We start from the raw sequence: 14,721 nt of genomic DNA, 5'->3' as shown, positions 1-14,721 counted from the left end.
TGTTGTCAGACTTTTTAAAATGTAGCATGGCAAAGTAGGATAGATAGAAGCAGATGACAAATCTTCATTTTATATTGATACTTTTTGAATATACAATTATTTCACAGAATGACAGAATCATAGAATCCCTTCAATACCAGGAGTCCATTTGGCCCATTGAGTCTACACCAACTCTATGACAGAGCATCTTATCCACGTCCCTGCCCTACCCCTGTAACCACATGTATTTATCCCACTAATCTTTGTAACCTATATATCTTGGGACACTAAGGGGTAATTTTGCACGGACAATCCACCTAATCTGCACATCTTTGGACTGTGGGAGGAAACCGGAGCACCCGGAGGAAACTCACAGACACAGGGAAAAAGTGCAAACTCCACATAGACAGTGACTCAAGGCTGGGATTGAACCTGGGTCCCTGGCGCTGTGAGGCAGCAGTACTAACCACTGTGCCACCGTATGTTTGAGCTAAATAAAAGAAAACCATAACTGACAACACCTTGTTTAATTCAGCTCCCAGATTGTTATCTCCAAAATCTTGACACTGTTGCTTAGTTAGTGATAGGCCTGCTTGCTCTATTACGATCAGGAGCTAATTACTGGGTGGTCATCTCCCTAATGTAAGCCATTTTATCCTGCAGAAAGAGACACAGTTTGTGAATGGATATTCAGAAGGATTAGGCAATGTGTGGAACTTCACATCTTCTTCTGAGGCATCTCTTGGGATGAAGAAGGACTTGCTTCTAATCTGGTTTAATGGATTCTGAGATGGCTAATAAATCCAATAAGCACATTGCAGACTCTGCCAAATTCTTCATGTAGCACTTACATAGTGATGAGTGCAAAGAAACAAACTGCAAGCAACGAGAGGCATTTGATAGAAAGTGGCTGGAGTGTAAAGTGAGTAAGAAATGAACAGAGGAATTCCTAATTTAGCAACTACAATCGTATGAAAACAGAATGTTGCTGATGACTGCTGTGAAATCTGGATGCAGGACATAAATTTGTGCCTAAAATGAGAAGCAGGAAAATGTGCCTTTTGTATTGGCAGAGGAGGAGATGATGCAAGGGATGGAACAATAGGGATACTAGAACAAGGGGAAGGATTGTTTTCAGGTGTTATATTGAGAGAGATGAAGAAATGAAGAACTGTCAGTATCTTTGTTGTTCTGGCTAGGTCATTGAATCATTTCCTGCAATGTAACCAGTTGCTGGGGGTAATTACCTCCGTGGTCTGCTGTATGTTGGCCTTTGGATTTTCTTAGTTGAAAAAAAGTAATTCTTGCCCTGACCTTTGCAGTGTCCCTGGGAAGAGACCAGAGATTTGTGTGTAACCTTGTGGCTCATTTCTTCCTTACAGCAGCAGCAGCAAAGAATCTGCTAGAAATGAAAACAGCCACTCTTTAAGAGGTGCACTCACACTTTCTGCCTTGAAAGTCGGTGGGTTGCAATCCAGAAGACAGCCTGCCAAATAGATGCAAGTGAAGCCTGTGGTTAAAGTTGACCAGGCCACACATGTTTGCTGCCAGGTTTGTGATCCTGGTGTCCACCAGTCCAACACACATTCCAAGTAAAGATGCTTCCTTGTACTTCCATTTCCATTATTACTGGCTAAATAATGCTGACCATATATCACAGCCACATAAACCTTGCTGGTGTCTTTGTGGCTGATGACTGCATCACTATCTACCTCATTCCATAGTGACACATGCACAAAACACAATTTCTGACAAAATCACTTACAAGAAAGATTTTCACCAATTGGTGAGCCAGAATTCTTTGGAAAAAAAATGTCAACCAGGGAGACTGCAATTGGTCTAAATGTGTCAATAATTAAATAGTTGACAGTCTTTAAAAAAAAAACTATGATACATTTAGTTTGGGCTCTTCGTACAATATAGTGTACAAATCTATATTGCCACATATCACTGGCCCAGAATGATTAATTTTGAAAATAAACATTGCTGAGAGGAGGGTGGATTATAGCCCATTATATTCGGTTAGAAATTGATCTGCCCTAATTCCCTTGCGTGGATAGTGCGAATCACAGCCAGTCTGTGTAAGTTCTGAACACAGGTGGGCAGCAGGTAAATTTGGTGCACTCACCCAACTTCCATGACAATAGTGTGGCTCCAAGCAATCCCACACTACACTTGGTGGCTGCTGGTGGTCTTTGCACAATGCAGGGGACCAACTGGTATTGTGAACCAAACCATGTGCTACAGACAGCTTTTCCCTTTTTAGAGGCACAGTCCCTATAAATAGGAAGCTGCACTAATGGACTGAAGGTTGCTAGGTAATCACATTTGAAATCTCTCAATATTCCAGTAAAAGGGTTCCCCTCTTCAGTGATGTTCCCCTGGAGGCACTGTTGAGATAGGCGGAGTCCAGGAGAGATGTTACATTCCCACTAGAAGAGCAAAAAAAGCCTTTGGGGCAAATCATTGGAAAGGAATGGTCATTAAAAAAAAGGGGGAAAGGGGAAGCAAAGGGGGAGAAAAGCTAAGGAAAGGGGGGTAAAGTAGGGGGATGAATGGGGGGGAAAAAAGTGAAGAAAGACAATAAAAAAACAAAAGGTAGAGAACAATAAAAAATTAAATAAAGTGAAAAGAAAGGGGTCGAGATGGGGTAGAGCTGATCATCTGAACTTGTTGAATTCAATGTTGAGACCTGAAGGCTGTGAAGTGCCTAGCCAGAAGTTGAAATGCTATTCCTCCAGTTTCACTGGAACATTGCAGCAAGCCAAGGACAGACATGTGGGCATGGGAGCAGGATCATGTATTAAAGTGGCTAGCAACCAGAAGGTCAGGGTCCTGACTGAGCAGAGGCCGAAGGTGCTCAGCAAAGCACAGGATTTTTTTTTTAAACTGGTTAGCTCAATAAATATTGAGATTTCAGGGTATCATGACTACTAAACACGAAGGAAAATCTAACTTTACAAGTTCACTCAGTTTCATACTTACTGCACTTGCTCCATTGCCTCCAGCTGCTGGGGATTTAAATCTGTAGATTGGCCACCAGCCTCCCAAGGACTCTCTACAGTCTGATCAGTTGCTCCATTATTAGTTTCATCATTGTTAATTGACTCTGGCATATTAGGAACTGGATATTGCTCTGCAGAAATATGGTTAAACTGAAGAGAAGTGTTCTGAAGTAATTTTTCATTAAATATGCCTACCAAATCCTTCTTATCAGACTTGCACCGAAGTTGAAATTCATTATGACAGTTGCTAAGAGTCTCATCAGTACTGTTTTCAGCTACCAACTCTTTTGTTTGTTGCTGTGATTCTTCAATAGTAGCACCATTCCCACTTGTCGTTTTCTCATTGGAAATTGCTGGGGCGGAAGTGTTATCCTGAATATTCATTTGGTTAAGATATGGAGCTGTGGTGCTCTGTTCTTCAGCATCTGAACTACACTGATGTGTCATGGCTTTGTCTTCAGCACAGGAAGATGCACCACAATTCAAGTCTAAAACAGAAGACCTAATTTCAGTTTCTTCAGTGTCAGCATCATAGAGTTCACTGTTAAAGCATTTATCCCCTTGTTTGTAACAGCCACATTCACTTGTCTGGCTAATGTCATTGGAGGGGAGGTTCCCACGTGGTGAGGCAGCGTGGGACGTTTCTTGACTCGATGGAATTTGAAAGCCTTGCCTTTTATTTGTTGACAAAGCTGGTGAATTGGTTGTTAAAGTGTTGAGGTCTTTACAAGTCTCTACATAGTTAGTATTTGAACACTGGTCATTTTCGTCTTGTGCGGTCATCTGTGCTCCAAGGCTATCAGTCAAAATACAATCTTGAGAGCGACAAGTCTTTTCCTTGTCAAGGAATGGGTCTAATGAAAATTTCTGCTTTTTATCAAGATTGTCATGTGACACAGTCACCCAGTTCCCCAAATAAACGGTTGGTGGTGATGAAACTTCAGCTTTGTTACAGGATAAATTCTCCATCTCATCGGTGCACTGACTACATGATATCGTTATTCCTTCATCAGCAGAAATTGCAACGTTAGAAGGTGGCCTTTCCATGGAATATTGGCTTTGTGATGCAGTCAATAAATCTTCAGAAATGCAGTCTTTGGATGTAATTACATTGTTAGTGATGTTATACATTTGTTTATCTTTTATTATTTTTTTAAATGGAGACTGCAAGTTCAAATAGGAATCAATATTTTGGCTAGATTGATACAAAGTAGCATCTCGAACTTTAGTAGCTGTTAAATCCATTGCAAGGGACAAATTATTGTTTGTCTGCGAATGCTGTGAAGCAACATTGTTATCTTGGCAATATGTTGAAAGACATTGTTGCTTTTTATTTTGTGGAGAGCCTTTGGAAACCAATGATAAATGTCTTACGGCCTCTTGACCACGGTCAATACTGTTTTGTGAACATACTGTTTCCTTGGATTTACCTCCTGATGAATGGGCGACTCTGTCGTCTTCTCTTGTATTCCATGGTGAACTATATTTATTGTTCTCTTCATTCCTTGGACTAACATGTTGATTTCGAGTAAACAGAAATTCTTGAACATTCTTCCTTCCACTTGGTTCTCTTTTTGATACTTCACAGAAGTTATCTTGATTACCATCAGTCTGACTTTCTCTACCATTCATGCATTGGTAATCAGAATATGAATCACAACTACTACAACATTCAATCTGTTCATCTGACTCTGGGGCAGCACACTGCAGTGAGGGATTGTATTTAATTTCTTCATCATCCATTCTAATTTTAGGTTGATAGAATTGTCCAAGAAGTTCCTTTAAGGGTTGATAGCCAAGCTTCTTTTGCATCAATGGTGACTGTTGAAATTGTTGGAGTTGCTGGTGATAAAAACGCAAATGTCTTTCCCGTTCCTTTTGCAGAAACTGCATATTGACTGATGACTCTGGCCTCCTGTGACACTCATTTTCAAAACTTTCAGCATTATTTTCTTTAGTGGGTGAATAGGTTTTTGGTATCTGTTCAGTAAAGTGATATCTATTTCTTGAAATGACTTCTTTTTGAATGGGATAAACTGCTTGAACTTTCACATTTCTAGTTACATTATGTTGACTTTCTAGAAAAAAATTCTTCCTTTGTCCACTCTGAATTATTTTGGAAGTTCCAGGTTTAGAGTTCAGAAAACGCTCTTTGGTAATATTGCTCTTATCGTTTGCATTCTTTCTGACATCTAAGGAACCTTTCTCAGCCATTCCCTTAATAGGTGCAGTGTGACTAAGCCAAAGGTCCTTTGAATTGGCCTGGGAAAGGATATTTTTATTTGCCATTTTTGGTGTGGAACAGAGAACATCAGGTGAATGAAAAATTGATGATGATGACAGAGGCTGCATTGTACTTTTAGTGTCACAATTGGATTGTTCAATTCTCGGCTTCATATTTTTCTGCATTGATTTTTCTCCCCATGTTTTACAAGGTGTTTCTTTGGTACGTTTTGGAGATGGACTTCTAACGCCTTGACATCTAGTATAAACTGTGCTGGATGTTTTAGTTCCTCGCTTCAATTCCTTTACCCTGAGAATATTAACAGCCAGATTAGCTACAAAGATACAACGCTAATTTTATAAAACGTAAAAAAAAATCCATCTAATTCTGAGGTTTTTGAAACTTCTTCCATGTCATTTTGGATGTTGTATTTATTTCTTCAGCTGATTTTTTCCTCCTAACGAGGAGCAAAGAACAAAGAACAGCACAGCACAGGAAACAGGCCCTTTGGCCCTACAAGCCCACGCCACCTATTTTACACTCAGTGAGCGCCTTATTCAAGTCTCTTGTCGATCTAAGAGTACTGCACCATTCTTGCTGTTGATAACCAGACAATGATCACAAAGGTACCATGCAGGCTGCTCTCAGGCTGTCCCCTTTTATGGAGCTAATGAGCATCTCGCCTGACAGTTGGAGAACCAACAGTGAATCCCTCTCAATTCCGCAGGAAAAACCAATGGAATACAGTATCCTTCAGGAATCCAAGTGGTCACAGTCGGGCCTCCCTCCACAATTGAGATTGCTGGCGGTGGCAGTCCCACACACCAGAACCTGCTGGCTAATCAGGTCACTACCTGCAGTAGGAGGTAGAACTAGGAACAGGGGTAGACCATCTGGCCCTTCAAGCCTGCACTGCCGCTCAATAAGGTCATGGCTGATCTTTTCATGGACTCAGCTCCACTTACCCACCCGCTCACTACAACTTTTGCTTAAAAACATTCAATGAAATAGTCTCACCTGCTTCAATGGGCAGGGAATTCCACAGATTCGCAACCATTTAGGTGAAGAAGTTTCTCCCCAACTCAGTCCTAAACCTGCTCCCCCTTATTTTGAGGCCATGGCTCTAGTTCTAGTTTCAGTTTCACCTGCCAGTGGAAACAACTTCCCTGCTTTTATCTTATAAGATTATGAAGAGAATAGATATCTTTCTATAAGATCTCCCCTCATTCTTCTGAATTCCAATGAGTATAGCCCCGCTCTACTCAGTCTCTCCACATAAGCCAACCCTCTCAACTCTGGAATCAACCAAATGAATCTCCTCCGCATGCCCTCCAGTGCCAGTATATCCTTTCTCAAGTAAGAAGACCAAAACTGTACATAGTACTCCAGTACTGACCAGCAGCTTATACAACTACAACATAACTTTGCTGTTTTTAAACTTAATCCCGCTAGCAATGAAGGACAAAATTCCATTTGCCTTCTTAATTACCTGCTGCACTTGTAAACCAACTTTTTGTGATTCATGCACAAGGACACCCAAGTCCCTTTGCACAGCAGCACGCTGCAGTATTTTACCATTTAAATAATAGTCCATTTTGCTGTTATTCCTACCAAAATGGATGATCCCACATTTACCAATATTGTGCTCCATCTGCCAGACCCTTGCTCACTCACTTAGACTATCTATATCCTTTGCAGACTTTCAGCATCCCCTGCACATTTTGCTTTGCCACTCATCTTAATATCATCTGCAAATTTTGACACACTTTCAGACATCAGATATTGGGAGGCTAGTTTGCTAATCAGCCTTCTGAGTCCGTGGGAAGATTTTGCAGCTTTTGTTAAATCCCTGAGGCATCTCAAAAAGTAGATGGCCTCAAGGATAATGTTGTCAATTGGCTCATTTATTTGGGGCATTCCTGGTCACCAGTGGCCAGAAATGCCACATTAGCCTCTTCCACTCTCCGATTTAATCTGGGGTGATTCGCCGCTGCCGGGAGATTGACACAGGGCTTCTCCTGCAATTATTGGCTTGGCTGCCATGGTTCCTACCATGATTGGTTGCATTGGAACCAACATGTGCAACAGTGCAAAAAATTATGTCCCGTGCATTGAAATAATTAGGTTGTGCATAACAAATAAAATTTAGAGGGACCATTGCTCAACATGGATCCATAAGGCTAGCTATGCATCGGATAGACTTGTAGGGAACGATCCTCCCCCAAAAATTGTAAGTGTCAAATTTGCAGGAAAACTGGAGTAATTCACACTAGTTATTTTCAGCGGGAGTTCACACTAGAATCTCCCACACTCTGTGTAACAGAGACCACTAGTGTGAATATCATTAGATTTCAGGAGGCAAGACCTATTCCTGCCTGGGAGGCTGAAAATAGTGGGCTTCTGCGCATGCGTAGTGGCCCCGACTGTGAGCCTCCCCGCAATGCAACCATCCCTCCCACCCCACCGCAGCCTGACTATAGGCCCCCTGACCATTCCTGTGTCGGCCTAGATCAGCCTGCCCTGATCTCCAGCACCCTCTCCCCTCCATGCAGCAGGCACCCCCACCCCTCCCACCAGAACCCACACCCCTTCCTGTCTGATGCCCACACCAAATTGCTGGCCTCGCTCCTGCCCTCATCAATCCTCATGTAGAGTGGGGATTGATGGGAGCAGTTGGACACTCCCCCACCCCCACTGATTGTCCCCTAAGCCCCACCCACTTGGCACTGCCCTATGCCCAAAGGGCAGTGCCAAGGTGCTCCCCACACATGCCCAGATGCGAGAGTCTCCCACCACGTTGCAGTAGAAAACTAGTGCGACAGGATTGGAGAATCTCCCACCGTGACATGACTGGCCATGTTTTCTTCCATTGTTATTGAATACATCATCCACTATTTGTCAGAAGATTCCAACAGGGTGGTTGGTTTTGATGTTCCAGAGTTCCCTAGGTTTTCGAATACTCTCTATGGATTTGAAGGCAACAAACATTTTTCCCACCTTGAATAGTGGGAATGAGAGAAAACAGGCCTGTAGGCCAATCAGTCTTCACTAGACTGGTTCCTGGGATGGGAAGGTCAAATAGACTAGGTCCATTTTCCCAAGAGTTTAGAAGAATGAAGACTGGAAATTTCACCGAAAAGTCTAGAATTCTTAAGGGGCTCATTCGTGTGACTGCTGAGAGGATGTTACCCCTGGCTGGGAGTCTAGAACTAGAGGTCACTGATTCCTCATTCAAAGGGTTGCAAATTTTTGGAATGCTTTACCCCAGAGAGCTGTCATTCAGTTGATGAGAATATTCAAAACGAAGATTGATAATATTTTGGATACTAAAGGAATCAAGTAATTTGGGATTGTGTGAGGGAAGATGGAGTTAAGATTAAGATCAGCTTTGATTTTACTGACTAGGGGAGCAGATTCAAAGAGCCGAATGGCTTATCTTTCCTCCTACTTTTTATGCTGTTATGAGAGAAAAACAGCTCTGGTATGTTAAGTATAGTATATCTTTGTTTAATAGCTGGTATCAGTTTACCATTAGAACTAAGATTCAAATCCAACCCATCTTTCTAAAAACATACTACAGTTCTAAATTCACAGCATCCAGCTGTTCCTTAAATTATTCTAGTGTTGCTATCCACACTACATTATCTGGTTAATTCTATGTATGCATGTGTGTGTGCTTAATCTCACTAATAAGCTTTTTGAAAAATTACAATTAAACCACTTTCTCACAGATTCCTCAGTGTAATTTTCTCATCATCTTAATATAACATTCGTCATAAAAGAATTGCAACTTGTTGCTCACCTGTCTGCATAACGTAAAGTATTCAGTGTGTGTTCTGTGGCTACGTGGCTAGGCGAAATATTAGCGATCATACAGGTCTTAGAATTCCCAACAAATGAGTCTTTCAATACCTTAAAAAATGCACATATATATTTAAGGACAACTAAAATTTTGCATTTATCATTTGAAAAACAATATAATTACAATATTGACTAAAACAATTCAGTTAATTGATATTTTGGCCTCAATTCAGCATAGAATGATTCCACACCTCAGTCAAATGGTACTGAAGATCCGATTCCAAAGCTTCCTCCTCTAGACCCCGCACACACCATTTTTGCCAGGTTGGAGGTTGGGGGAAAACATTATAGCCTTCGTCCCTAGCCAAGTTGGTCCAGTACAGCCAAAAGAATGGCATCTACCTGACAAAGTGGAAAGTGCTCATTTACGTCCTAGAAACAGAGACTGGAAGCAGGAGTAGGCCATTCAGCCCTTCGAGCTTGCTCCGCCATTCATTTTGATCATTGAATTCAATATCCTGATCCCCCCTTCCTCCGATTTTCCTTGATCTCTTTAGCGCCAAGAGCTTTGTCTAATTTCTTTTTGAAATCAGACAATGTTTTTACCTTAACGACATTCTGTGGTAGTGAATTCCACACATTCACCACCCTCTGGTTGAAGTTTGTACATCATGGAGGCAGCTGCACATGTAAAAGTATAAATACCTTCAAACAGATAAGTGGACAGTGGAACTGTCAAGCTATCAAGTCATTTAAATTCCCAGGCCCTTTAATTTTATAGAAAAAACATCTGGCTTGCAATTTTACTTGCTGCCTGTTGACATAAGCCTGAGGGCTATCACTATATGTTGTACAACTAATTTCACAACTTATCACTGTAACAGTGGGGTGCTGTTCAGTTTGACTGACAGCTCCAAATGGTTCTAAATTCTTTGATACAGTGTTATGAACACAAATGTTTATTTCCATATGGGATTAAGCACTTGAAGGAATTTGAATGTATTGAATGCATTTTTATGAATGAGTTTTTTTTAAAAACAAAAGTAAAATCTGAATGGACACTTAAAACTTTATTTAATTTCACCATGGCTTCTGAGGTCTGCCCATGGTGGACACTGGGTGGACTGACATGAGTTGGCCCAAGGGTTATAAAGGGCCATGGGATAGGTGGACAGGGCTGGAGGTGGGGTACATAAGAACATAAGAACATAAGAAATAGGAGCAGGAGTAGGCCATCTAGCCCTTCGAGCCTGCCCCGCCATTCAATAAGATCATGGCTGATCTGTCGTGGCTCAGTTCCACTTTCCCGCCCTCTCCCCATAACCCTTAATCCCTTCTCTTATCAAAAACCCATCAACCCGCTTCTTAAAAATATTTAGCGAGGCAGCCTCCACCACTTCAACGGGCAGAGAATTCCAGAGATTCACCACCCTTTGAGTGAAGAAGTTCCTCCTCAACTCCGTTCTAAACCGCCTCCCCTTTATCTTGAGGCTGTGCCCCCTAGTCCTACTGTCTTTTTTGGGAAGATGAGGTGGCATCAGCTGGATGGGTCTGGGGGGGCGGGCGGGGTGGCTGATGGTAGAGGGCTAGAGGACTGTTTTCTTTTAACCGGGACAACGTTTCACAGTATCAACATGTGCCCTTTCAACAGCCCAACTCAATACTCACCAGCTCTTTTCCAGAGCCAGCAGACCTGACCCCCTGTTAACACCTACAACCCCCAGAATGAAAGTTCAATGATCAGAGACACTTTTTCTTGATTTGAGTTTGCAGAGTTAGAAATTTGCTCAACTATGCATGCCTACTTTGGTCCTTTTTTAATGAATATAAGAAGATTTTTAGATCAGCTGTTTATCAGATTATTGCTTCTTTATGCCCATCACTATCGTGATAACCTTCATCCTTAGCCAAGTTGGTCCAGTACAGCTAAAAGAATGGCATCTACATGACAAATTGAAAAGTGCTCATTTATGTCACAGAAACAGAGAGACTGGAAGGTGTAGGCCATTCTGCCCTTCGGGCTTGCTCCGCCATTCATTTTGATCATGGCTGATCATTGAATTCAATGTCCTAATCTCCCTTCCTCCTAGTTCCCTTGATTCCATTATCCCCAAGAGCTATGTCTAATTTCTTCTTGAAATCAGATAATGTTTTGGCCTCAAAAAATTCTGTGGTAGTGAAATCCACACATTCACCGTCCTCTGGGTGAAGAAATTTCTGCTCACCTCAGTTCTAAAACTAGAACTAAAACTATTTTTATTTATTTATTAGTGTCACAAGTAGGTTCACATTAACACTGCAACAAAGTCACTGTGAAAATTCCCTACTTGCCATACTCTGAAGCCAGCTTGGATACTTTGAAGAAAAGAATTCAGCATAGCCAATGCTGCACCTAACCAGTACATTTTTCAGGCTGTGGGAGGAAACCAGAGCACTTGGAATACATCCATGCAGACACAGGGAGAACATCCAAAACCTACACACACAGTGACCCAAGCCGGGAATTGAACCCGGGTCCCTGGCATTGTGAGGCAGCAGTGCTAACCACTGCCACTGTGCCACCCACAATGACTCCCCCCCACCCCCGCCATCATTGGGAACATTCTTCCTGAATCTATCCTATCGAACCATGTTAGAATTTTGTAAGTTTGTAATGGGATCCCCTTTCACTCTTCTAAACTCCAGTGAGTGTAATCCTAACTGATTTAGTCTCTCCTTGTATGATAGATCTGCCATCCCAGGAATCAGCATGGTAAACCTTCGCTATAGCAAGACCCTCCATAGCAAGAACATCCTTCCTCCAATAAGGACACCAAAACTGCACACAATACTTGAGGTATGGCCTCACCAATGCCCTATACAATTGCAGTAAAACATCCCTATTACTATACTCAAATCCTTTCACTGTGAACGTACCATTTATAGATACACAGAAACTAGAAGCATGACTGCAAGAGTGACTGATGAAACGGTAACTAGACACTTCGAAATTTTCCAGCTTTTAGTCTCCTAGCAACTAGGTATGTGTGTGTGAGTCTGTTGCTGCATGCTTTGTTTTACTTTCCTCAATTAAATGAAGTGCTTTTCACTTGGTCAAGAATTACAGCCATCAATAATCCCATTACTTATGTTAGACCAAACTTGTAAATTTAGATACCTGATGCAGTGACATGAGATATGGGAAGAGATCCTGTATTTTGTACTGTCTGATGTTCTAAAGTATTTTTTCTGTTCATTAGTCTTTTGACTACAGCAATTTAAGGATTTGACTACCTTGGTGCACAAAGACTGATTCCAGCAAACTGCACAAACGAAACCCATCTACGATCCAGCCTGTGCTGGGTTAGCACAGTGCTGTGGAACAAGTAGAGAATATGTCCTGATCACCCATTGCATCGCGATCCATCTCCAGTCATCAAGACTTATCTTGCTACTGGATCAAGATAGGACAGGACCAGAAAGTAGGGCTCACTATCCCTCACTACCACATATTTTATAGAGAACTCTTATGAACATATGAATTAGGAGCAGCAGCAGGCCATTCAGTCCCTTGAGCCTGCTCCACCATTCCATAAGATCATGCCTGAACTGATTATGGCCTTTGCACCATTTTCCTACTTAACCCTGATATCCTTTGATTCCCTTGTTGGTCTGCCTTAAAAATATTCAATGACCCTGCTTCCACCATTCTCTGGGGAAATTACACACCAGTTAATTTAACATCTGTTGTTGGGAAAGTGTTAGAATTAATTATCAAGGAAGCAATATCAGGGCATTTGGAAAGTCAAAACACTATCCATCAGAGTCAGCATGGTTTTATGAAGGGTAAACCCATGTTTAACTAATTTGTTAGAGTTCTTCGAAGATGTAACAAGCAAAGTGGATAATGGGGATCCTGTAGATGTAGTATACCTGGACTTCTGGAAGGCCTTTGATAAAGTGCCGCACAAAAGGTTAATTCACAAGGTTAGATCACATGGGATTAGGGGTAATTTATTAGCTTGGATAGGTGACTGGATGATGGACAGAAGGCAGAGTCAGGATAAATGTTTTTTTTTTTCTGGATGGCAAGAAGTAACTAGTGGGGTGCCATAGGGTTCGGTCCTTTGGCTCCAGCTATTTACAATCGATATTAAGAGTTAGATACAAGGATAGAAGGCTCTACAGCCAAATTTGCAGATGACACAAAAACAGGCAGGACATTAAGTTGCAATGAGGAAATAAGAACCTTACAAATGGATACAGATAGGTTAGGAGCGTGGGCCAAAATGTGGCAGATAGGAGTTTAATGTAGATAAGTGTGATATCATGCATTTCGGTCAGAACAATGGGAAGGTGACTTGTTACCTAAATGGGCGGAAACTTTGGGGTGTTCTGGTATGGAGGGCTGGGTATCCCCGTTCATGAATCACAGAAAACTAGCAATGCAGGTAAAGCACATAATAAAGAAAATGAATGGAATATTGGTATTTATAGCTAAAGGAATAGAATATAAGGGTTGTGACTATACAAGGCTTTGGTGAGGCTGCACCTGGGGTATTGTGCACAACTTTGGTCCTCTGATTTGAGGAAAGATGTAGTGGCACTGGAGGCCGTTCAGAGGAGGTTCATAAGAACATAAGAAATAGGAGCAGGAGTAGGCCATCTAGCCCCTCGAGCCTGCCCCGCCATTCAATAAGATCATGGCTGAACTGTCGTGGCTCAGTTCCACATTCCCGCCCTCTCCCCATAACCCTTAATCCCCTTGCCTATCAAAAACCTATCAACCCGCGTCTTAAAAATATTTAGCAAGGCAGCCTCCACCACTTCAACGGGCAGAGAATTCCAGAGATTCACCACCCTTTGAGTGAAGAAGTTCCTCCTCAACTCCGTTCTAAAACGCCCCCCCTTTATCTTGAGGCTGTGCCCCCTAGTCCTACTGTCTTTTTTCAGTGGGAAGAGTCTCTCCACCTCTATCCTATCCATCCCATTCATCATCTTATACGTCTCAATGAGATCTCCCCTCATTCTTCTAAACTCTAACGAGTACAAGCCTAGTTTATTCAGCCTCTCCTCATGGTTCAACCCCCTCAACTCCGGTATCAGCCTAGTAAACCTCCTCTGCACTCCCTCCAAGGCCAAAATATCTTTGCGCAGGTGCGGCGCCCAAAACTGCACACAGTACTCCAGCTGCGGCCTCACCAATGCCCTATACAGCTGCAGCAAGACCTCCCTACTTTTATATTCAATCCCCTTCGCTATGAAGGCCAGCATCCCATTCGCCTTCCTGACCACCTGCTGCACCTGCAAGCTGGGTTTTTGCGACTCATGCACAAGGACCCTGAGGTCCCTCTGCACCGTCGCCTGCTGCAGTTTTTCGCCCCGTAAGTAATAGTCCTTCCTACCATTCTTCCTACCAAAGTGGGCCACCTCACACTTGCCAACATTAAATTCCATTTGCCATTTCCTGGCCCATTCGCCCAGCCTATCTAGATCCTTCTGCAGACTCTCCACACCCTCCGCACAATTTGCCGTTCCCCCAATCTTGGTGTCATCCGCAAATTTCGACACCCTGCACTCGGTTCCCTCCTCCAGATCATCTATATAAATGGTAAAAAGCTGAGGCCCCAGCACCGACCCCTGGGGCACTCCACTAGTCACCATCCGCCAATCCGAATAGCACCCGTTGACCCCCACTCTCTGCCTCCTATTTGACAACCAATCCTCTATCCA

At 42.4% G+C, this 14,721-nt stretch overlaps 1 protein-coding gene across 1 annotated transcript in view; it reads right to left on the bottom strand.

The window, feature by feature from the left end:
- LOC145349217 (kinesin-like protein KIF24) overlaps positions 1 to 14,721 on the bottom strand; it is a 68,391-nt gene that overhangs the window by 13,369 nt on the left and 40,301 nt on the right. Inside the window, exons 11-12 of the mRNA XM_080197677.1 lie at positions 9,011 to 9,120; positions 2,965 to 5,517 (exon numbers count right to left, since the gene is read on the bottom strand). Coding sequence (XP_080053803.1) covers positions 2,965 to 5,517; positions 9,011 to 9,120 — 2,663 coding nt within the window. The remainder of the gene's footprint in view (positions 1 to 2,964; positions 5,518 to 9,010; positions 9,121 to 14,721) is intronic.

Source organism: Carcharhinus amblyrhynchos, chromosome 1 (assembly GCF_965287045.1).
Source record: "Carcharhinus amblyrhynchos chromosome 1, sCarAmb.v2.hapA, whole genome shotgun sequence".
In the NCBI taxonomy this organism is placed as follows: Eukaryota; Metazoa; Chordata; class Chondrichthyes; order Carcharhiniformes; family Carcharhinidae; genus Carcharhinus; species Carcharhinus amblyrhynchos.
This window is presented reverse-complemented; position numbering and strand designations above follow the sequence as displayed.